The following is a 25448-nucleotide window of genomic DNA, read 5'->3' as shown; positions in this document are numbered from 1 at the left end:
AGATGTGTATAAGAGACAACGGTAAAGCAATGCGGATTGCGGAAGTTGAAAATTTTATGAAATGACATGTTTGCGAAGTGCAAACCGCGATTTTTTAATCAAACAAAAATTTATGACATTCGAGCCGCGAGATTTCATACCTACTGAAATTATATGATATTAGAGCCGCGATATTTCAGACAAAAATAGGACTTTTCCAGACTAGGAAGGTGGTGTAACGCGGTGGTAGGCATAGTGGCAAACCACAGCTTTTTTAGAATCAGTTCATTTTTAATTTCCTCATTTACCCAAGATTTAAACCAATTTCTTAAGTATGATGATGCTAGTATCCAGGATACTTTACTGGTCTACTTATAGGACTCAAAAATGAACTTGAGGGAGAGTCTAAAAAACTCTCTGCTTTGCCACTATGCATGATACTTTACTGGTCTACTTATAGGACTCAAAAATGAACTTGAGGGAGAGTCTAAAAAACTCTCTGCTTTGCCACTATGGTGGTAGGGTTGGTATTTCGATACGTTTTCTTATATTGACATGAGAATATATTACCTATACAGAATTCCACTTCCACACTGCTGAGTGACGGTGAGGCTAGGTAGCCTAACTTCTCTTATAAAAATAAAAAGTAGTTATAAACTCTAAATAAGTTTTGATTTTATAAATTATTGATTGAATTTTGAAATTATCATTATCAAATTTTTGAAACAAAGTTAAGCAGAGGAAATAATTGGTTTCTACTTACAAAATAACATTTGAAGCGCTTATCGAAGCAGAGCGGCTACTATCATTAAATGCAGTTGAGGCATAACAAAGGAATGTTAATACTGTCAAAGTGCTAAGCGAAAATGCAGCGAGGGCATTAATCCTGTTAAGAGCACTATACATTTTTGTTTATTTCTAGTTTCTTGATATTATTGAACTATTTCAATACATGGGCGAGACTGTGAATACACGTCAAATTGTTTCTAGGGAATTCCACTATAAATTTTACCCTCAAATTCGTCTAAAACACCTCACAGAATAAAGTTTGCTCAGCGGATTCATCGAACGGTCTGCAGAGAGATATAATATATTTTGGATGATAACAAGATATTATTTCAACCATGAATAACAAGAATTTTCGACCAAAAGTGGCCAATTTAAATTTTATTCCAATACTTATTCTATGAATTTTTTATTAATGATCATATTGGTAATAAAATTACTTCCCTACATTTCATTTATCTAATAAATAACTGAAACCCGAGCACAAATTTGACAAAATATATTTTGTGTTTCAAATGCGAAATTTAAGTGCATTCAAAGTTTGCTCTATTGTAATAATTGTGTCACACGTTCTATTTCACGTCTCGGACAAATTTACGGCTAGACTCTCGGCCGGTCTCACTGCCAATCTTCAAATTCGATGATCAAGGAACCTTTCTAGCCGCTTCTGCGGCTCGTAATAGCCGTGGATGAAAATGACTTGCTGGCAATCAATTCACGATAACCGACAACTTAGATCCCTACCTAGTTGTTCATAGTATGTTCGATTAGACGCCGAATGATATTCAGAATTTATTTAGCAAAGTCACCATTTGCAGTTGCTATTTGATATATTATTTGATTTTCCGTTGGGAATTAGTCAATTAATAAAGATTGACACGATGAAATTATCTCCAATAGATTCTTTTAGAATTTCATTGTGATTGATATAAACAGAAAATTTTTAATGATATTCAACGCGACTTGCAAAAATGACAAGCTACCGTCTCACGCAAAGTTACTTGGAGACATTGGACGATGATTCAGTAATATCACTAATATGTTACAATTCGACAGTCTTCACAATGTCAAATGTTATACTGTTAAATCCCTCAAACTTGAAGTGAAGCACTGCTTGAACGTCATGTAGTAAAAGTATTTCCTCTGACTTTTTGGAAGTTACCATAAGAACACTACCAACACCATCATTAAAATATCATGCGAAAAAATACTCATCTACGTTACACTGCTCAGCAGTTTTGGGCTCCCCTCTTGTACCAATCACGAATATAGAATAATAAACGCTTTCAAAAATATACATGACTCTACCATAATGTACAGCAAAAAGGAATCTGTATCCCACAGCTGTGAACTATAAGTATTTATTATTAAGATACCGTGTCCAAAGGGTCATTTTTATCTTCTCATTAGTCATGTATCGGTGACATCTTTAGTGCGGGGAAAAAGATCGGCCCAATCTTTTACCTCGATTCACATTATACTATGCCTGTTTCATCACCCTAGGCATAATATTGAACTAATCATTGTAAATTACTGCTTGTCTCTGTAACTCATTTACTACTTACGTCCGTCATCTGTCCGAGATTGGAAGGAGGTCATGGTAGTTGGAGCATTGGCGATGGACTAACCAGTTAGACGACTCGCTGATGCTCAGGTTGACTCGTCTGCCGGCCTGCAGTCATTGCAAACCCAGCTGTGGGCTCGGCTGGACGTAGTTCTTGCAACCTCCACGGACAAGACTTTCAAAAATCATTAGAACATTGTGAATCCAACATTGTAGGTGATTATTTCATACCTTGAAAACAATTTTGTCTACCTCATTTGTAGGAGCGTCAAGAAAGACTAAATTAAAACTTGTGCTTTTTTAAGATTGCATATCTGGCCCGCAGTGATTATAAAACGAAAATCTTTACCAAGAAAATTTGAACAATTATTATATGGTCTAAAGTTCTTTCAACAGAAGATTGTTTCTGTGTGAACCAAGTGGACCAAACAGTGATAGAAGTGATATAATAAATTGGAACTCGATCTGACTGTAAAATAGGGCAGTGGGTACATACCGCTAGCAACAGTTTTTATGACTCGTGCAGCTGGGACTTCTAATATTCGTATTTTTAATGCAACTGTATCTATATTGCCGGTACCACTGTCGCTTGCAAAGTGTGCCTTTTGTACGAGTTAAACATGATATTTCAGGAGATTGGAATGATATTTCCATTACAATTTACCATATAAATTCTTCGCAACACTGACTGCACTTTAGGCTGGCTGCCAATTTAACTACGTAGTTCGATTGATTTCGAAAAAAAGATTGACTTTCAGCGAGTACTTTGTGGACGGATACCAGTGTTTAAGTGGCTTTGAAGAAATAATATCATCATTATATTTTGATATCCAACCAATTTAATTAGAAAGTGGCGCAATCGATTGAGCTAAGGATATATTTAAGTAATGATCAATTACTCAAAAGGTGACAGTCATTATCTACAGCAGATAACTGTAATAAACGACATAATTCTGATTTTAAATATATTTTGTTGATACTAAACAAATTTCTAATCTGTTGTGATGTTACTAGAACAGATGCATTTTCATTTCTGTTGAGATGGAAGCTATATCCGGTGGAAGTCTAGTAGCTACTTCAAACTTTCGTCAGTCGTGAAAAGATACAGTCAAATGACACGATTTTAGATATTCTGTGAACAAGGCACGAAAAGGAAAAGAATCGGCGACAGGCCACATCAGACCTACACTGCAGCGCCGAGATCACTATGTTATGTTTTGTTATGTTATTTGTACTGTGGCGTTCTGGTTGGACTTTTAGTTACAATGTTGACTCCTGTATAATTAAACATTTTGATAGTCAGTCTTTTCAACTAATGTTCTTGATAAAAACTGTTGCAACATTGTATTTCCGTCTTAGATTCTGCAAAAAAAACATTAATTTGTTATTTTCATTTTTTAAAGTTCTATTTCATTGAGTTAGGAATCATTTTCGTCGACTATAACAGACTCTTCAAATAAAAAAAATAACAATATATGAATTCCAGTAACTGACATTCAGTCGCATGAAAAGAAAAGTCGCCAGAAAATGGATACACGATTCTACTGTGTTGATTTGCTGCGTCATTCCCGTTTGTACGTCGAGGAAGTTCCGTTAAATAAAAAAATTCGATGACCAATAAAATGATGCATCAATGACACGCCGTTCAATAGAGATTGGACAATTAATCTATTTACGTACTATACGAGGATGAATTCCTCAATGGATGCTTCGGTGATGCAGCCATGTTCCGAAGAGAGTATGCCTGAAACTTTAGGTTTAGTGTGTTGAATGACAAACGATGTCATGTATTTGCAAGAATTCACATTCAATGATAAATAATTTAGTAAATTTTCTGCATTATATTACTAATGACGAGATGGTCCATTCAGTGTATGATGATATAATTAAAAACCCAAAAAAAACATCTCATTTTATAAATTGAATATCTGTAGCCAGATTAAAAACTTCGTGATCAAATTGAAGCTTTTCATAAATTCTCAATTGTGAAATGAAGATAATTAGTAACAAGTTATGAGTTGCACGCGTCAATAACGAAGAAAGTTAATTATAAATCGTCAGATCAATAGGACAAAGATATTAAATATCACAATCAGTCAATCTCTTGATAATTTAGGGCAAAAATATGCGGAAAAATATATACACTTAATTGTAATCAAAACTCGATTCAGAAACCAAATAAGTTGTTTGTTATAGAATAACATTTTTTTCCACAGAGGAACATCTGAAGTGGTGTTGAGAAATGATAAAGCTTTGAAAGCCTACAATGTGAAGGAGTTTAGATTTAATTTCCGATTATTGAATTTTTGCAGCTGTCACTTCGGAGCAAATTTTTCCTTTACATCTCCTCTGCCCCGAGCTGAGCAGTCATGCATGTCGTCAGCGTTGGTGAGTGACCAACTGTTTGTAATGCATTTATTGGTGTTTTCACTGCCCTCCACTTAACAATGTATTTTCTCTGTCGGTTAATTGTCGAATAACCTTTAAATTAATTATTACCGTGAATGATGGTATGATAACTTTTTTCTCTTTCACTTTGCAAAGGCTTCACGACAATTTATTGCAAATCGTGTTCCCCAGCATTTAATTGACTAAAATATCAGGAACTTTCATTTGTACCAATATAGTCAAATTGATTTTTCTTACGTATGTGAAAATTAAAATTTCCCTAACGATGACGTACTACTTTCGCATAAAGCCCAATCACAAAAGTTGACCAAACCAGTTACGTATTTTCCATCAAGGCATGTAACGTCCGAGAGTAAAATTTCTCCGTACGTCGATGGCCAAACGATCGTAATATTTGAAGAAAGTCGCTCTCTTCGCACGAAAGTCAGTGACTGGGCACAAAAACCTGCCTTCAAATCGAAGAATATTCCTGTATTTTTTCTCTTTGAAAAGTGGACTGCATCCATACGGGCAAAAAAACACAGAAAGCGGTTCAAGGAAGCGTGTTAGATGCGTAGAGTCAACCGCCCTCGGCTAGCTGCTTCACACTACCGGGTTCCAGAGATCTTTAATCTCAAACTTGCAGATCTTGATTCTCAAGTTTCAAGATCTTATTTCTTTTTAAAAAATCTTCATAGTAAAACTTGATTTTTATCCTCCGTTCTGCAAATTTATCTAAAAAGCATTCGTTTCGTAATAACTTTTACATGAATTTTGCGATTGTGAAGACTCCGGGGATTTCGACAAATCATAATACAAAACATGAAATGCATAGAAACGGCAAGATGGGGTCTCTTATAATCTATCTCCTTCAATTTACGTGCTAAACATCGAGAAACACAGCATTCGATTTGTAACAAAAATATCTAATGATTCTAAAAGCCTTTTTTAGATTTTTCCTATAATTGAAATTTTCCTATAATTTCAATTATAGGAAAAATCCTATAATTTTTTCCTATAATTGAAATCCTATAATTTTTCAATTTTTCTCACAATTTTCCACATTATCCCCTAGTTTTTTTCAATTTATAATCCAAACCATTTACAAATCAGAAAAGAAGGTTGCGTAATGATATTTAACTTAGACTATTATTTATGATTGGTCAAATTATAATATCAATCCCTAAATTGTTTAATTACATGAACTGACCTGCACATTTGAATTATATAAGACATTAATAATAATTCAATGTTAGTATAGTATGGAAAACAGAGAAGTAATTATTTTCAAAATCCCCGTAGGTGCGATGCCCGTTGCAGTTGAAAAAGTTGTTCAGTTAAAGTAACAGAAACTTGACGAACAAAGTCATAACATTTTATGGCATGTTTGAGTAGAAGTATTACTTTCACAGGCCATCCGCATTACCACAAGCTGTGAGAAATTATAGTATAGCGTCAGCCCAATTACTCCTTTATTACTTTTTCCCGCAGGATCAGAAATATTTTTATTACTTTTCATCTGTGCTTTTTCATCTCATTCGAAAAAAATGTTTAAAATGAGATTTGATTTATTGCGGAATTTATACTGATTTTATTAAACTATTGCTGTACTATATTGGTTGACTATTCTAGGATTTAATTGTATAAAAAATTCAACCGACCGATCTACTGGTGAAAATAATTTGAAGTTCTAACAGTGTACTGTAAATGATTGTACTCCAGAATTATCACTTCTATTTATATATCATATTGAATTTAAATGATCAAAAGAGCAATGACTTTAATTGTCAGCTAATAAAAGCTATCTTTTTTTTGCCTTGCTTCCTGACTGTTGCAGCCAAATTTTTTTCGGTTCACTTTCGCTTCTTTTTCGACGCTTTTTTTGGGGGTATTTGCGACCCACGGATGCATCTTTGGTTTCATTTTTCTTTCGAGCTTTGCTTCACCGTCAATGGTTGCCGGTTTTTCGCCGAAAATAAAAAATTATATATTAGATATAATATAAATACAATCAATAAATCTAACTCTCTGTGGAGGTTTGCGGCAATGTTTGTTCCTCCGAGATTGTGACCGCCTCAAAAATGAAATAATGAAACTTGACTTTTGAATACCGTACTATATTCGACTAATTAACACCACTAAAACTAAGTTGAGCAAAATTGATACAAAAAAATATTTTATTTACAACATTAATTTTGGTGTTATTAATACTTTATCTATATTTAACTTAGTGTTATTGAATATCTTAATTATTATACTTAGTTACATGTGTGACAGTAGCGTCGCATTTCGGGCAGTTGCATCATACGTTAAGAATTTACGAATATTAGACAAACAACGTTGTATGGTACATTTCACTTGTCAACGTTTACTCACGTCAAAACTATGCGCTGTTCACACAGGTACGAGATATACATACCTCCGATGTAATTCATAATTTCAACGAATAAAAACCAATTCACAAGGAATTTAAAAGCAAAGAAAACGCCAAGAAAATTCACCATATCGATATTGAAAACGTTTCGGAGTCCAGCTCCATCATCAGTTCGACTAAACTAAAAATGAATAAAATCACTTTAAAAGTCAAAATTCAAAGACAGACATAAAACCTAAACAAGACCTAACATTATATCGAAATAAACAGGACTAGTTATGAACAACTTAGTCCTAGGGATACGACAAGAATATAAAATCCTAGCGATTTACTATTTCCAGATTTAGTCGAACTGATGATGGAGCTGGACTCCGAAACGTTTTCAATATCGATATGGTGAATTTTCTTGGCGTTTTCTTTGCTTTTAAATTCCTTGTGAACTTGCGATATAAGCAGACTAATGATATAAGTACTTAAAAACCAATTCATAGTGAATAAAAATCAAATTTAAGTTTTCAATCGATCTGATGAGCGAATTTCTTCACGATATTCACCATGTAATGTATATAGTTTGTGAAAAACTAGAATACTTTCATTACACGTAAAATTGTCAAGTTGCAAGAGGCGAAAATATCGGTTTCACTTGATAAGCCAGAGTAGGCTGTTCTTTATAGCGCGCTTTCATGATCGTGATCGTTTACAGATTTTGGGCACCTCGCGTACGCCTTACGTCAATAAAAAGCTCTAATGTGAAAGTCTTGCAGCTTCAGGGAGAGTTAATGTGCTTCTTGCTGAGGATAAATTGTCTCGAGTCAGAGTTTTTTGTCTTTTAGAGATTAAAAATGAAATCGTTCAATAGCGCCGCTTCTCTAAACGTTTAGGGTGATCAAATATTATATATTTTTTTCTAAGGATGTTGGAATTTTCAAATTTTTATTTAGAGAATCATTATCCTAATGAAATATTGATACTTTTAACAGAATACATTTTTACGCTCAGCTTTCAATATTTCCGCCCTGCCTTCACTCTATTAACTTGTACCTATCATTCGTACATATCTGAACTCATACCTACCATTCCTACATACAATATAACATAAATAGGAAAAATTTTGCACATTTTTTCACCTTTTGCACAACGATTTTTGATTACCCAGTAAATATAGCCTATGATTATATGCAGTAACATTGTGACCAAATCGACCAAATGTTCAGGAAAAAAGTTAAGTGGAACGGTTTTAGTCATAGTACTCAACCCTTATTAATATTACTCAAATGTTAACTGCGATACTGACAAAAAAGTTAAACTTTCCGTTATCTCTGAAGCGCACGTACGTCACGAACTTACTTCATCCACAGCTGAAGGTGATCTTAAAAGTCGAAAGCCGAGCAGTTCTTTGTCGCTGATGTCTTAAGGCGACGATGCTCAGAACTTCAGCAGGCAAAAAATATTTTTGGAATGTCTTTTTGTGTGCACTGGAAGACCGAACCTGCAGCTTTTATTTCGCTTTAGGGACATACGACAGTTAATGGAACGGATTTTGCCTGTGAACGAAGAAAATTGATGCATATGGTATGCTTCATGCATATTTTCTCTCTTGAATTATCTACATGAGTTTCAGCATAAAGAATGTTCTGAAATTTTAATGGGTTCTACCTGAATGAGAAAGTTATTTATGGTTAAAGAGACAGGCATTTATTACGCAAATAAATGATTCTTAAATTTTGGTCGTATTTAGTTGAAATGGTGCTAGTGTTGCTCCGTTTTTAGTTATTTAAAAATATATTCAATTCGTGGCATATACGTATACCTAAAACGTATATAATGAAAAAAAATCTTTCATATTTTAAAGTTCGTAAATGTAACGCTGAAAATCCAAAAATTTCACATATCATAGTAGAAACGTTTAGTAAAATCTTCAAGTCTTTCGAATTTATTTACGATTGAAAAAATACAAACTGAATAATCTACACTCATCAATCAATTATACACACATGGAGAATTTAATGAACAAAAACTTAAAGTAAACAAGCTTCTGTATACTGAAATGCGCTACATACTTCATGATTATACAACGCCAGAGTCTGGAAGTCATCAAAAAACGAACTTGCTTAATTTTCGTGCATTGATTTTTCATAATTAAGAAGAATTCATTAATTCAGTGTTATCGTCTAACAATTTTAATTGAACTGAATGTCTAATACTGAAAAGTAATGCCGACATGTATTGAAATTTTATTTCCTGTTTTTGCTCTATGATTATCAATTTTGACGGACAGTTTTATAGTGTCGAAAAAAACGGACAAAGATAGTCCTTGTGCAAAAATTGGAAGCATCTGCAAGTCATTCAGCTAGAAGCTGTTATTGTTTTCAGTCCAGAATAAACTTTAAACGGTAGTGTTAATATCTAGGGAGCTCAAGGGGAACACAATTTGGTTAAATTTAACTTGAAAATAATCCAATTCAACTCCCGTATTCTATTTATTCTTGTATTGCCTTTATATTTTAATTTGCTCAAGGCAATAGTTCTCTTAAGCATTCATTAAGTTCATTAAGCATTTGCTTAATATTATAGTTCTCTTTAATTTAGTTCTATAGTTCTATCTAATTTACTCGTTTTGTGCTATTCATCTGTTTAGTGCTGTATAAACCTAAAAATTTTCAAAAAATGTATGCTTCGCCCATCGGGCATACGCTGCATCATGCTTTTCCATCCTATCAGCGTATTTTTTTATTGCGCTAAGAAAAAGAATTTTCAAACAATTGTTGCAGTGCTTATACAGCAGAAGATTTATTCTGATTCCACGCCCATTCACGATTTTGTCGTCGGGTTTTAAGTTAATGCATTCTCAAACAGTTGCTGCATTTCCTATACTCATGAAACGCTTTATTTCAGCCCTGTCGCGTATTTCATGTATTTAGCTAATAAATTTCTAACAGTTACCTTTCCAGCATTCGCTTTGCGTATGCAGATTTTGCCTCTTTGCAGTGTTTATGTAGTCGCGTATTTTCAAATGTATTTTCGAACAGTTGATGCATTGCCTACCCTGCATCCGCGTTCTAATAATTTTCGTCCTGTCTTGTACATGTTAACGACTTTTAAGCAAATTACGAGTCTCACAGTCGTTCCAGGAGGGTCGGGAAAAACAACTGGGAAAGGAAGATCTCCTGTAACACTGACCTGATTACACGCACCTCAGCAACGCTTTAGGTTATGAACCTGAAGCAAGAGCCTGCAGATATAATTATATAAATGAAGTGCAGCTCAGCCCCGTATTTTAAATGTTCAAATTTATTTATTTTAATTGATCCACCGCACTAATTTTTCAGCATTCATGTGTATGCTGTAAGTTTGAAAAGTATCGGTGGCTTAAAAAATAATAATAAAAATAAAAATGAAAAACTAGTTTGTAAGCGATCGTATGTTTACGATAAATCGTTTTTATAGGACAAACGATAAATTTTAACCGCAGAGATACTAATTGGATGCGCATGTCGTCGAAACGGCCATTACTGAGATTAGCAGCAGTCAGTGATTAAGATAATCAGTGATTAAGATAAGGTCTCGGAACCTGCCCTCCTTTCATGAAGATAATATCGAATAAAAATTATCTCCGTATTAAAGAATTATATAACTAATTATTAAGTTCATGAGTGTCCTCGCATACCTAATGAACAGAAATTTTTGCTGAAGGTTCTAAATTATTTTCACGAATCGCAAGATAATTTCAAAACCTAGAGCTTTCCTAATGAAATTTGGAAGGAAAATTAGAATCTTAGTTAGTTAAGCATCTCATGATTAGGTGATATTCGATTAATAGCAAGTAAAATTATGTACGTATTGATCATATCGTGAAAACAACAGCCAATATAAATGGAACATTATTTATTGAATATTTCTGCAAGCATGTTGAAAGTAACAAACAAATTGTGAGTGTAACATCTATAATGAGTTTATTTTTCGTAAAAATTCTCGAAGAGTTGGACGTGCCAGAACCATAGTGGTGGAATTTCGATCGTTTACACTATAAGAGATAATTTAGTAAACATTTATCAACGTGAACAACATAGTTTTTGACACTTTATTTGAAAGCGATTCACTTGAAGAGTTACTGAATGAAAGCGTTGGAACTGGAGCATTGTCATTAATAATGCGAGGCCTCCGGCACTTCCATGAGAAGATAAATAGATGATCATGTCCATGGAAAGCTATCAGAATGTGGATTAATCATCTAAGAATCTGTCAGCCTGATTACACATACTGTATAGGTATACATGATAATGACTAGGATTACTGTTCAGCATGACTTTTTTGGAATCGATATCGGCTTTGTAGAAAATATTGCAAATGACTGCATCTTATCTTAAGTTGTCTTTGAGAGGTATGGTGTATTGATCTAATTTCAGGAATCACAGGAGATTTAAAAATCAGACAGGTGAATGAGATATTAAACCGCAGATGATTTTAAATTTTACTACAAAATTACTTATATAAATATTTAATTAAGTTTTTTCATATATCACACTCCTTATATATAATAAAAATTGTGACAGTTTTCTGCAGAAATCTACATTTGAGTTAAGCAGTTAAAAATGCAAAGCAGTATTTTTCTTCTATGTACAGAGGTTTATTTCGATGCACCTAATAATTCTCATCCGGACAGACAGTTCTTGAGCGCAATTAGAATTTCCGCCGATTTGTCAGACACTTTATTTTGTCGTGAAGCATGCATGGCAATAGCCGTATAGCTCTTGGCTCAATTACCTTATGAACCTAGAGTAACCTTATGAACTTTCAGGCTGCTTAAATTCCGAAAGTCTTTTTTCTTAATCGGGCTCTTCCTCGCGCTGTGTTTTAAATTTGAAAGAAAAACATGTTTACGAACGCTGCGCGCTGTGCTTTAAACTTGAAAAAAATAATGCTTACCAACGCTGCGTATGCGCTGATGTAGAAGCTTGCCTACCGTTATTTCGTGGACAGATGCTTGGTTTTTGTAGCTCACGCCGTGCCGGTCTCGCGCAACCGTTAAAATATGTGTGTACAAGCCGGCTAAGACACCTCGATCTCATGTTGACTCTTACATGGAAATGACAGCCGTTAAATTGCGTTAAAGACGTAGTTTTTTAAAGTAATATCTGTGGTGTTGATTGGTGTTGATATTATAGGCACTTGTGGCTTTTTTAAGCTTTAGCTGTGTAGTTAAAGGTGATTACTGGGAACATTTACACTTAGATCCGAAGCTTCAGCGAAGTTTGTTGCTATCATTTCCTGTTAACTAACTGGAAACGTTCGATATGAATGAATATAGGTTAGATCTTGTTTTGGCTTTTCACTAGCTAGAAATCTTGAATAATTTCATCAAGATAACAATTATTTCGAACTATAAGCCTTTATATTTACGCATAAAAATGAATTTTCTATAGCCGACTGCTAGAACGCACACGGCGAGGAATTTGCAGAAAATCAGGATTCACACGTAGCTCCTTTTCTCCTTAAGATCAAGCGAAAGTCTTCACGAGAAAACTCGGGAAAGTTGAGTACCGTTCTACTACTTCTAGGTTATATTCAATAGCCTGTGAAATGGAACATATGGCCCATAGAATCCTGATCGAAGAATGCCAATACGCTAGTTTTTGATTGATTATCATTAGATAGGCTAGAAAAAAAGATTTAAAGAACTTTCCAATGAAATCACGCGATCAATCTTTACCAAAAAATAATAATTTATTGAAAAAATCACCTTTATCATGACCTTTTTCCAAAAAATGTCTTAAGTGTATAAAAAATTTCACAAACTCGATTCCTACGATTCTTATAGGTAATGATGTACCTTCTTTCATTACTTAACAAAGCATAAAAAGAAGTTTTTCCCTTTAAATTACCAGAAAGAAACAAATCAATTATTCAATACTCAGTCAGAAACGCCATCTGTTCTACGCCTCCGCCTCAGAGCGTAAACACGGATGACCCGAATATTTACTCGTCCCCACGTATACGGCCAAGAAACATCTGCCTCGTAGATTACACGGTGCCACTTGCAAAATTTTAAATTGTTATTGCAGCATTAGCAAAATTATTGTGAATAAGAAATCAGCGTTTAAAAGTAAATTTTTAAAGGAAAAACATAGAAATTAGCAGTCGAATATGAAAGAAAAATTTGCAGGACGTAAAATATTACAAATATATCATTTTATAAAAAATGTAAGCACATATTTCGAATGTTTTTTTAATTAATTTATACACTCAAATCTGATAACGTTTATAGTCTGACGCATTTAGTTGAGATGTAAAATACGCAAATTATACTCTTTGTCTATTGCAAGAAATATTCCTATCCCTGGGAACTGCAACGCACCTTAATAGTGATCCTAACACAACACAATTCATTTTTCATGCATTCTTAACTCGAGGTTAATGTTTGGCTGTCTTCAATTGAGATATAGAAGTCATTTTTCGATATTATTAAATATTTTAAGTTTGCCAATGCACTCAAATTTTAACTATCATTTACTGATGTAATATCGTTTGCATTTTCAACTGCGTTTCTTAACGCAAGATGTTACTCAAATGTGTTTTCTAGCTTCTGTAGCAGTCAGATTGTTCATTTCTACTCTATTCTTCTAGCAACGCCATCAACAATAAAATGTAATCATTGAATCTACTGTGGTTTGTGAACAATTAAATCTCTGATTTTATTCAATTTACCTCTCGTGGTTTTAATAGTACGGTTTCTTAGGGCTTAATCGGTATTTTATTCACAGCTTCGTAAATTAGAAATTTGAATATACTAAAGCATAACTAACCAGCTGAATCCTGAGTTACTCGCAAAGTTATGTATTTCTACTACATAATATTACCCAACATTCACTACTTCATTGGCAAACTCAAGTGCCAAAGCGAGGCAATGCAAGACTACTTCATTCCTTCTTAAAAAACGGTGATCAGGAATCCGGAATCTGATCAATCCGGATTTTTTCCTCCTCTTGCGTGATCCGCAGAGGAGGTTTTGCACGCAGAACCAATTTACAGAGCCTAATTTGCTTGCCAAGCTTTGTTCATACAAAATTTTTGTCCTGGTCTCTGTGAATAACGGACCCAGTGACCTGCCTTAATTACAAGTCTTCGGTCACGCAGCGTGCGTCTCGTAAATAGCGAGCCAAGTTTGCAGCGTGCTTGCCTGTCGTTGCTTTAGCTTGAACTCTTTTGCGATAACGTGTCATAATTAGCAGTTCGTGTCATTATGAACAATCGTGTCATTATGAACAGTTCGTGTTGTTATGAGTAGTTCGTGTCGTTCTGAGCAGTTCGTGTCATTGTGAACAGTTCGTGCATTATGAGCATCATATTCAATCTAAGGAATTTTGTTACGCATGCACACATTTATACATGACAAGATGGAGGTGGTAATTCTTGAAATTTTAGTTTTCTTGAATCCTCCTGTGAATTTGTGCGAGAGGGCGTATCTGGGGCGCAATGATTCCTCGAAATCAATATTACCAGATTTTTCTGAAGGATATTTATTGAAAAATTAACGCATGTCTGGGGTGATTTAAAAAATATGACTCACAGTGGAGTAGTAGATACTTCCAAAAACAATTCAAGTTTTTACATTACTCTAATATATAAACATCAATCACATCATTGCACGAACTGACGTTCCATATGTGTGTAGAGCGTCTAGACGCTATATTTCATACGCATCTTTGTTATTTCACTTATTTGCATGTAACAAATATTTGCATCGTTAAGTTGATTTGCATGTAAAATGCATGCAGATATTTCGCTTGTTGAATGGGCAAGGGGAAGAAACTATGTTCAAGCAGAAGCAACAGTTCTCCTCCCTGAAGTCAGTTTGTAATTATCGACTCCATTATTCGGAATAAAACGCATTCTTTTACCGATTCTAACGATACATGGTAAAATATAGGGGAGGGAGACAGTTAAGTTGTTTTTCTCGTTCGCTAATTTTTGCAGAGAGTAAAAATTTACGTCCTGTAAAATTTTTTGTGTTATATGAGTGAGTATGTTTTCTAAGTATGATAGTTGAGAGTTAGTGTGTTTAAGTAAATAAATTGTAAAGTGCAAAAAAATGTTTGTTTTTGAAAGAATGCCAATGCGTATTTTCATTCTTTATCCAGTTTATAATTTTTCCACTGACAATTAGAAAACAAAGATCTAATAATTTATTTTTATTCCAGGCTTTGTGTTGCTGACGGCCTTCTTGGCAGTTAGTAGCCCACTGGAGGTTCTCGAATCTTCTTTCAAGCGCATCGGGCAAATCTCGGGAAATGCTGCCGGAAGATCTTTAACCAATCGCAACAAGCAGCCATTCGAAATTCTCGAGCAGTCCTTCAGGTACATATCTCCTCCCGTACAACAACCGAGGATGTACTCGTCGAAAATTCAAGATCGAATTGAAAATCAGTATAATCATGCAGGAGACAATTCGAAGAAAACGGTCTCAAATTGGCGGTTTACGTCACTGCCCTCACGTGATGGACCTTCCTCAGTTTTGGAGTACACTGGCGATAAAACACAGCGACCCTCCATATCAACAACTCAACAGCCAGACAAGAGCCCACCAGTCTTCGTCCGATTAACTCCGTCGCATAGAAATTCGAGTTCATCAACTTCTGACTCTAATAATCCTTCTGTAGTCATTCGATCACTGCCTTTTTCGACGAAGCCTTCATTGGAAACGTCAACCTCTAATTCGAAGCCAGAGTTCTCGACTCTCAGGTCATGGATGGAAAATAAGGCCAAAAATCAGGCTCAGATGATCGAAAACAAAGACATATTCGCCACTTCAACTGAAGTAACGCCAACAGTGCCTCGACGTTTCGCCAGCCCTAGGAGGCCGTTTAATATTCAAAGACCTTGGGGTAGTTCCTCGCCGAAGATTGAAGAATTAATTGCACCAAAAAGGGTTGAAATTAGCATTGATAAAGTAGTTTCACCGCAAAAGAAGACATCAGCCCCACCTACTCGAAAATCGATTGCAGAAGTTATTGGTAGCCTTGATAATAACTCACATTTGAAGTCAAAGCTTGTGACTCCATCACTGTTTTCTCCCACTGTGACACCTGTTCATGCGCCAGTTGAAATTTCTGTGCTCAGAAGTCATCTTGCTGACAGCAAATCACATGGAGCGAGGAAAGTATTGAAGGACAAACTCAGCCCGGGCAAGGAAGATGTCGATGCTAATGTTCTTATTAATGTTTTTGCCCACGACAATCAGCAAGATTTGAAAAATACCAACGCACTGCAGCCAACTAAAACAAGTCCTAATCCTGTAGCCAGCGGCTCCAGGGTTCAATTCCAACCAGTTCTTCCTGGAGAGGTAAATATCCTTAGATTGCCAATCAGGTACCCAAATGGGGATAAATCATCATTTAATGCTCCTCCTTCTTCAGTAGGGGCTCCACCTAGCAGGAGTACTGCAGGGGTAAAACCTCTTCAGTACATCATTCAAAGCAAGCCAACAAAAACAGAGGAAGCATTTAGCTTCCAAACACCAACTCCAGTCAAATTTATTGAAGATGGTAATGATGGTAAGACAATTGAGGGTCCAAAACGAACGAGTGATGTTATTCGGTTTTCAAAAAGTCCCATTTCACATCATAAGACAAAATATATCAGCCCTGGCTCACAAGATGGAAAAAACACTCCGATCCCGTTGTTTGGGGAGATGAGTGTCACCCAAACAGTAAATGGGGGCTTTAGTTCCTCAAAAGTATCGGAGCAGCATGATAAGAACCCCGTTGATGAAAATAAAGAAGCTAAGAACTCAACTTCTGTGCGCAACAAATATCTTAGAAGGCCTCATTCTCTAGAGACTCGTGATGAATTGTCCCTGAAAGCTGATGGGGTGGCAGTTATGACATCCACGGAAATAATATCTTATTATGAAAAGCTCAAACATGATATTTATGACATTCTTAATAAAATTCAAACAAATCAACAGTTAGAAGCTCTCAAGTTAGCTAATGAAAACAAACTGAAAGTGTCAGATGTAGAGCTACAGATTAAGAGCCCGGATCACACTCTTAACTTTAACTATGGAGACGAAGACAAGCCTCCTCAACTAGATATTGCTAAGGTTCTGAGCATAATAAGAAATTTCAAGGATAGAACTACAGCCAAAGAAGTTTCTGAATCCACTATGTATAATATTGCTGAAACTATCTTAAAACATATCAATGAGAAAGAGAGATCTTCCTCAATTAAGACCACCCCAATTAATTATTCAAAGGAGCAGCAAAACTACGATACTGTAACCAAACCTCCTGACGCTGTAGATATAGACTCTTCAGAGTATGACTACCATTACGTATACTATGATGACAAGGGAAATAAATTTCTGCCTGAAACTTTTAACCTGTTTGATAAGAAAAAAATAATTTCGCCTTCTGATGAATTCACGCAGGCCTTCCTTGCAAAGCACACATCTAAATTATCCGCAATGCTGGCAGAGGTTCTTCAAAATGATGCAAATAACAAAGCCACTTTAATAAATCCAATCGAATTTTTGGAATCAGCGATTTCAAATCAAACTACTGAAACACCTCATAGCCAAAAAAACAATTTTCAACCAAATTTGTTGCTTAATCATGCCGATAAAATAATAACAACTAGCAATAGACCAACAACAAATGATAGACCATCAACAAACGATAGACCAAAAACTAACAATAGACCAACAACAAACGATAGACCAACAACAAGCACTAGACCAATAGAGTCAGCAAACGACGCTGATATTTTTACATCGACGATTGCTGCGCCTGTTTTAGAAGAATTCGGCTCCTTTGAAACTCCTTCTACTACAGAGTTCTCGATTACCGACCTGAGTACCACGTTGAAATATGAAACTACGACCGCGCCAGCAAAGGACTCTCCAGTCAAAGAAACGACGAAAAGACGAAATTCTCAACCTCCGGTTACACATACGAAAAATACTCTTTTTCTAGACAGCCCACCGAGTGAAACAACAATAAAAACTGAGATCATTCCAACTACTGAGCAAAATCAATTTCCACAGCAGGTTAATCAGTTATTCGGACATCAACAGCCTCAAAAAACGAGAGTAAAAGTAATTTATGAGAATAAACCAGAAGAGGATAAGGAGGTCAGTGCGCTAAAATGTTTGTACAAAGTTTTACGCATAATACGAGGTTCAACTAAACATTAATTAAACATTAGTAACTATATGATACATACATCTAAAAATTGTACAAATATAACAATAACGCTCACTTGAAACACCCCAATACACAATTAAAAATTTCAAATGTAAATAATGGCCACTACATTTGGATCCTCATTTTCACTTGTCTGGTCAAACCTTAACAATATTTTAAGATGATGAACAACTGGAAATAATGAGGAACACATTTTAGCCAACGACAGGGTAATAATGTCTCTGGATTTCAATTTATGTAACATTGGTTTCCGGTTGTAATTGAAATTCTAAGAAAGTTTCCATGTCAAACATGGAGCCATTTAAATCACAACGTATATATCAGAAGTTAAAAGGTTTTAAGGTGTACAATTCGATACTACTGGGGCATCTTAGACAAACATAATAAATATTTAAGTGTAAATCATATGGTTTGAGAGCTGCGTTGGTGTCAAACAGGAATGGACTTACTTTTTGTCATGTGGAAACGTGAATAAGATGCATGAATTCTGGTTATTCTGCCTATTCCCATGAGATATATGCATAACTTCACATATCTTCATCCATGTGGTCTGGGATAAAAAGGTTTATATTGAGTAGAAAAATGCCATCGAAATTCATATTTTAAAATTATTCAAAATGTCGTATGAGTTGTAAGTTCATGTAAGTATTCAAAGATATAAATATTTCCGTGTTGACTATAAAAATCTGCATCATAAGCTGATTTCAATTGTGATTACACCAACACGTTTATGCGCTTTCTTGATACAGTCCTACGATATTACAGTTGGTGTCTAATTTTTGTACATTTTTTCTACAGATGGGGCAGGATGGGGGAGCCTATTGTGATGTACTTCGGGTTTAATCTAAGATAATTAAATCTATAACATTAAAAGGAAAAACAGAAAATTTTGATATCCTAAAAATTCATTAACATAATTAATTATCTTCATACCTCTTATAAATTTTCATAATTTTTAAATCAGGCCACCGTGATAGCATTAATTAATAAGTAACTGTACAGACAAATACGTTCCGAATAATATCATCATTAGTTAATTATTTACTATTCCTCAAGGATCAAGTCTTAATGGGATGTTCAATCAACATGCATACGTCGCATTCAACGTTGATTTACCCATTAGACTTTAGATCACTCAGTTAACGTATGAAGATTTTTCAAACGTCAACTGACTGATCTACGAGGAGGTTATGTAATTGAGAATTTTTAATTGTAAACAAAAATACTCACTAAAATTTCTATCGTTGCCTCAAACTGTTCCATAGTTTTAAATAGTACAGTTAAAATACATTATAAACTCCAGTTGTACATTTATAATCTAATTTTACAGAACGTATTAACATTGGTACTAACATCTGGGCAACGTTCAGTCACGGCTCACAAGTTTCGTGGAGGTATAATGCTGGAATATTTGATATATTGAAATATGACGGGGTTCCCGCTATTTTTTCCATTTAGTTTGGTAACCCTGGTGCCGGGTCTAAGGTCTTGCCACATCCTGGAGCTGGCAACTCTGCGCTGGAAACCCTGGCTGGAGCTGGCGCTGTGGCACTGATGGCTTATGGCATATCATACGCATTGCCTTTAGCGGCTCCGCTCATAACCCGGTGAGTCGACGGATTATCAACAACTGAATATTTATCTCTACATTGTCTACGAATAAGTCAACCGTCATTAATGCTATTCGGATCTAAAGGCCTGGTAACGGGAGTTCTTGCCAGAAGACCATCGCTTAATTAATTTAATTCTAATGGATACATTGAAATAATCAATGCTATTCATATGTAAAAGCCTGACCGTTAATAAAACAATGGTTTAAAGGGAAAAATTAAGAGAAGCCAAATATTCTGCATGAATTTTCACAATTTCTATGAATTGCACATTGCCGATGGCAGCCTCTTTAGGGTACCAAGAAATCAGACGGTGACTGAGTATATAATCGTAATGTTGCCTAACGTAAAAATACCCCCGAGCGCATGAACGTCCATTAAGGAGTATGAAAGTTTTGGTAAAAAAATATTTCCTGACCAGTTATTTTATTGCTATCCAAATCCTACCTTTCTTCTTCCCGGACAATTATTTAGTCTCTTAAGATTTATCTTGACTTTCATTAGCAGACCGTGGCATGAGGTCACATCGATGACCCACGCGAAAATTTTACTGTAAAAATTCTTGGATATTTGGCCATGAGATATTTGCGAAGGAGGCACACGTAACGCACGAATTTCTTTAATTATTATTTCATCAAAGCATTTTACTGTAAATGAACAAAAAACAGATTTTCAGAAATAACTCCTTCTGTGGATCCATTGTGCCGTCAGAGATGTAAAGAAATCAGATTCAGATTTTTGGATATATATTTCAATTGGACGTTCCCATAAACTTGTATTATAGTATCTCATCCACACGGTCATCTTGTATTCTAGATTTAGTTAAATGAGTTGGCTAATGCGGTGTTTTTACCCTAACTTAAAATGAGTTGACTAATGCGGTATTTTTGCCCTAACTTGAAATGAGTTGGCTAATGCGGTATTTTTTCTCTAACTTAAAATGAGTTGGCTAATGCGGTATTTTTTCTCTAACTTAAAATGAGTTGGCTAATGCGGTATTTTTACCCTAACTTATATCATTGTTTTCCAGACGTGAAGGATCTTCTGGGGAAACTCCCATTTCCCGGCTCATGAATTGGCTCGACAGCTCGAGATCCAACAACAAGAAGAAGAGGAGGAAAGATTTCAAGAAAAATACGCGCTACGATTCTGGTGAGATTTTGGGAAGGGTTTCGTTTTAGACTTTTTGGTGATATTTCACATTCATATTGTTTCAAGGGAAAATTTTGAAATCTATGAGGAAACAGTTAAAATGAGAAAATTTTGGGGGTACTTAGAGCCACTGATGGCGTTTCAAATTTTTTGATAGAATACTACTATTGTTTTCAGTATATTTTTTTTTCTATGCATTAGTGAGAATAATTTTTACGCTAAATCAAGAGTAATTTCAAGTACCTCAAACAATACAGAATAAAAACGACAATTAATGCTAAAAAATATTTTAATCCGATTTAATACCCAGAAATAGATGATGCAATGTTCAAATAGTGACACCCTTTCTCAGCGCATTGCCATTCTACTTGGCTGAACTTGGTCAGGGTAACGCACAAAGGGCAAAAATGCATCGCTATTTAGACAAATTTTCACTCTTTTTATCTTAAATATGCTCAAATTATTGATTAATATCTATTTTCAGGCATACCTCTGACTGCAGTGTCCAACAGAACGGCTTCCTATCTATATCCAGACTACTACGATTATTACGCAGAATACGTTGACGTCGGTGAAGCTGAAATCAACAAACCTGTTCCAGCTTACGTGGACTATGAAATCGAACAACCCGAGGAGATTCCTACTAGATATCGTGGTGATTTTAAAGACACCATTCCATACGACGATGATACATATCCGTTCCCTTCCAAATTCAGCAACATCGCCAAGTCTGTCGCACCAAAAGATGGGGGACAGAAAGCTGAGGAGCGAAACACCGACGCAGCTTTGCCTCCTGGCAAGCACATCGGGTCTGATTACTATAGTTTCGGATACGACCCAACAGATGGAGCGATCGGTGATGATCCCCCTAACGAAAGTGCTATTTTCGGGAAAGTTACCTACGAATATGACTTTACAAATACTCACATCAACCCCGCAGTTGTCGGGAAGGAAACTCGGTCAGAATACTATGCGTTTCCTCCAGGACAGACTGCAGGTGCCACTGAAAGAGAAGGTTCAACCGCAGGAGCAGCGGTTAGTAAACTCGTTTATCTTAGACTTCCGCTGATATTTTGGAAATAATGAAGTATATTTATAAATACTACTTTCAATTTTTGTGCCATTGAGGTTTGAATGTAATTCAACGTAAATAAGGAACTGATGATGCCCTGATATTTTAAATTAATCGCAACCAGTTTTTAAATTTAACTGTTGTTATTTTATTTGCTCCTCAGGTTTCGCCAGGCGTGGCAGTAAGACCCGGAATTCCTGTCCCGTTGAGACCTGGACCTAAATCAAAGCCTCCGCAATCCACTAATTTTTTCTCTAATATTTTTTCTCTTGGAAACATTTTCAATCGAAGGACGGAGAGAGTAAATCGCCCTCCAAAGCCCCATAGGGTTCATCCGCAAAAACCCATCGTTGTAAGAAATGCTCGAATTTTCCCTAAAGTACCATCAAGCAAAGTGGATACTTCAGACAATCATCAGTACGCTCGACAGTCCAAAGAAATAAATAACATCTTATCCACAATTGACGAACACAGACCACTCATGACGTATTCAGAAGATCGATCGGATATACGGAGGAAAAATACAGGAGTTCGACCAAAGATTGACGAAGAGCTGTTCTCCAAAAAGAGGGAGGACAACATTCGAGTTGGAGGAGGTGGCGTTGCCCTGTCTTCAGATACATCCAAGATCGGAGGTGGAGGTTTTCGATTGCCCTCACTGTCGACTCCGACTAAGATGGCTGGGAACAGAAATCCTCAGTACCCTTCATACGTTTCCTTGGAACAGTGAGAAACGGAAAGAGGGAATAGAGGAGGTTTTTTTTAGTATGTGCTCTATTCACTATTTCGTACTTCCATTTGTTTGATAGGTTTGAAATTCAGACGCCAAATAATATGATTGATTGGTACAAAAACTATTCACTTATTTCACATCGATGCTGCTGACATTAGTCCTAGAATTTTGAGCAAGTCCACTGGTAATAACTTGAATGCATTTGATCGAGCTACTACTTGGATTCACGACCGTGATATTTCATAGCCAGCCGAGACTCGAACTCACGACTTACTACTCTATTTTAGTAGCTCTCAATAACACTTTCATGAGGAATTTAATATAATGAGATGATAATCACATTTTCACTGCTCTTTAATTCCAGAGTTAATCGTCTGGCAGAAGAAGAGATGGCAGGCGTGGTGAAAGGTTATTCGCATCGGTTAGACGCCCCGTGGTCTCCTCCAGAGGAAGGCGACATCTTTCCCCGTCCCATTGACCTGACAAGCGCCGGCAGTAAAGTTAATTTATTTGATGAAGCGGATTTGAATCAAGGTTATCACTTGAATGCTGATAGCACCGATTACATTTATAAGACCAGAGATAGTGCATATACAAATGTGAACGCAAATCATGGAGTCGAATCTAAACCAGCGACTTTACGAACCTTGGCTCCCGATTATAATGACTTCGACTATGTTGATGTCAGGGGCAGCAGCGCAGATGTTGAAAGTAAGCGTACACTTTCGACATATGAAAGTAAACCTGATAATCGATAAAGTTTATTTTATGTTTCATCCGCATTGTTATCATTCGAATGCATGAATATTTGTCTACTAGTTTCAATCACAAAAATTGAGACATTCATCCTCTTAAAGTGGAAGCTGCAATCTAAATGCAACAGACGAATTTTATGATGAGTTTTCCCCCTTCGACAAATAAACTAATAAACATAGCTAAGATAAACTTGCATGCACTTCCATTGCGGAAAACCTAAAAACTGTAATTTTCTTAGTAGGGTTTCAGCTTAGATTTATGTGGGTGAGCAGATAACACAAAAAATGATTGTTTTGAGCTTTACGCTCCAGTGATAACAAGCAATTAATAAACAGAATGGCGTATCAACGTGCAACCTGTGATGTCAGTCAGTGATGCAATTCACTCAACAGTAGAGAAAAATCAAGAAGTGAACGAGGTAATTTTTCTAAATAGGAAATTGGTAATGGTTTTAGATATTACTTTTCACGACATTTTTTGCTTGCGACTATCGTAATTTTCGGAATGTTATCTTTTCAGATCGATAAATTTTTTGCCGTAAGTTATTGTAACTTAAAAATTTCTCTTTAGGCTTACATAATAATGTACAGAGCGCGGTTTAAAATAAGTTATTTATTTATTTATATACTTGTTACAAATGTAGTGTAAATGAATCTTTGGTGTGCTTGGCTACTGATAATTAATATCTAAATTATTAGTAGAACAATTAATGTGTAGGAGGTTGAGAATAACATCTCGATACTGCCTCGAAAATTTTTTGTTATAAGAATACATGTTTAACATGAGATAATATATATTTTCTTATCCGCAGTGATCGTGAGCCTCAAACCGCAGAGCGTTATTGCGTGAAATGCTAAGTTTTCATTGTTTTTTTTTATAGTTTTTTTCATTGTCAAGTCGACAATGATAGCTGTCTGATGACTAGCTGCCGATAAACCATAATCTCGGATTTATTGAGATAAAAAATCATCTAACCGCTAAAAAGCAAAAGAAAAAAAAGTAAAAAATCAGCTAAAATGAGCGAGCAAAAGAGAGGATAGCATGCGCCTCAGTTTTTGACACAATGAAAGAAACCCAAACTGAGGCCAAAAAAATTTTCTCCATCGAGAAAATGACGTTCAGATTTGAAATCTACAGATAGATATCCTCGTTTCAAATTTATTTAATTAACTGAAAAACGAAAATCTTGTCCACAGGTTCATTAAAGGTAAACGATTCGCAGTGATATACCTTATATTTTGATGATGTATAACATATAAAAAAATAATTTAATTATCTAATCTAAATGATAACGTTTTTAAACTTCCTTGGTGGTGTGACACTGTCATGGTAACGTTCATAATTCTATCGTCCCATAAATTGGACAGATTACTAATTGCTTAATCATTTTGCTGGAAAAATTGTGTTTTAATTCTTACTGAAAGACCATTGATAAAATTAATTTGGAAACGAAGACTATTGGAAAACCTCATAAAATTTTGATTTCGGATATATTTCATTTAATACCAACGTTGGTTTCATCAAGCCATTCTAAATTTCTAAATGTAATAACATTACATTTTAATTTCAAAAAGATAAAAAGTAAAATATTTCTGGTTAGTTAATTAACGAAGTTATTGTTACGTTTCATGAACAATGTATTCATATATTAAAAAGTCATCAAGAAGGATGATTCGCTGGGACTGATTTTCTTCCAAACATTGCGAGCCTTTGTTGTTTTTCCCATTTTTTGAGCTCACGTTGAACCCGAAATTTTTACCGACTTCAAAAGAGTTTTCTATTTGACGGTTAACGGGAAAAATGTCGTTTCTTTTTCTGCATACTAAACAAATT

The 25448-nt window shown here is 35.3% G+C and overlaps 2 protein-coding genes across 3 annotated transcripts in view; one reads left to right on the top strand and one right to left on the bottom strand.

Annotated features, from left to right (window-relative positions):
* Positions 1 to 988, bottom strand: part of LOC108666153 (signal peptidase complex subunit 3) — a 12382-nt gene extending 11394 nt beyond the window's left edge. The window contains exon 1 of the mRNA XM_018152971.2: positions 743 to 988. Coding sequence (XP_018008460.1) covers positions 743 to 885 — 143 coding nt within the window. The 5' untranslated portion in view covers positions 886 to 988. The remainder of the gene's footprint in view (positions 1 to 742) is intronic.
* Positions 989 to 4541: 3553 nt separating this feature from the next.
* Positions 4542 to 24399, top strand: LOC108666155. Of its 2 annotated transcripts, none has more exons than XM_018152974.1 (7): positions 4542 to 4717; positions 15290 to 16431; positions 19751 to 19899; positions 20933 to 21054; positions 21539 to 22089; positions 22290 to 22852; positions 23224 to 24399. In XM_018152974.1, exons 1-7 carry the CDS (start codon positions 4699 to 4701, stop codon positions 23615 to 23617), a joined length of 2940 nt encoding a protein of 979 aa, XP_018008463.1. In that variant the 5' UTR covers positions 4542 to 4698; the 3' UTR covers positions 23618 to 24399. The 2 variants fall into 2 exon arrangements, with proteins under 2 accessions (XP_018008463.1, XP_018008462.1); XM_018152973.1 differs by having other exon boundaries at positions 15290 to 18219; positions 19778 to 19899.
* The last annotated feature ends 1049 nt before the right edge of the window (positions 24400 to 25448 follow it).

Source organism: Hyalella azteca, unplaced genomic scaffold (assembly GCF_000764305.2).
Source record: "Hyalella azteca isolate HAZT.00-mixed unplaced genomic scaffold, Hazt_2.0.2 contig1600, whole genome shotgun sequence".
Classification (NCBI taxonomy): domain Eukaryota; kingdom Metazoa; phylum Arthropoda; class Malacostraca; order Amphipoda; family Hyalellidae; genus Hyalella; species Hyalella azteca.
This window is presented reverse-complemented; position numbering and strand designations above follow the sequence as displayed.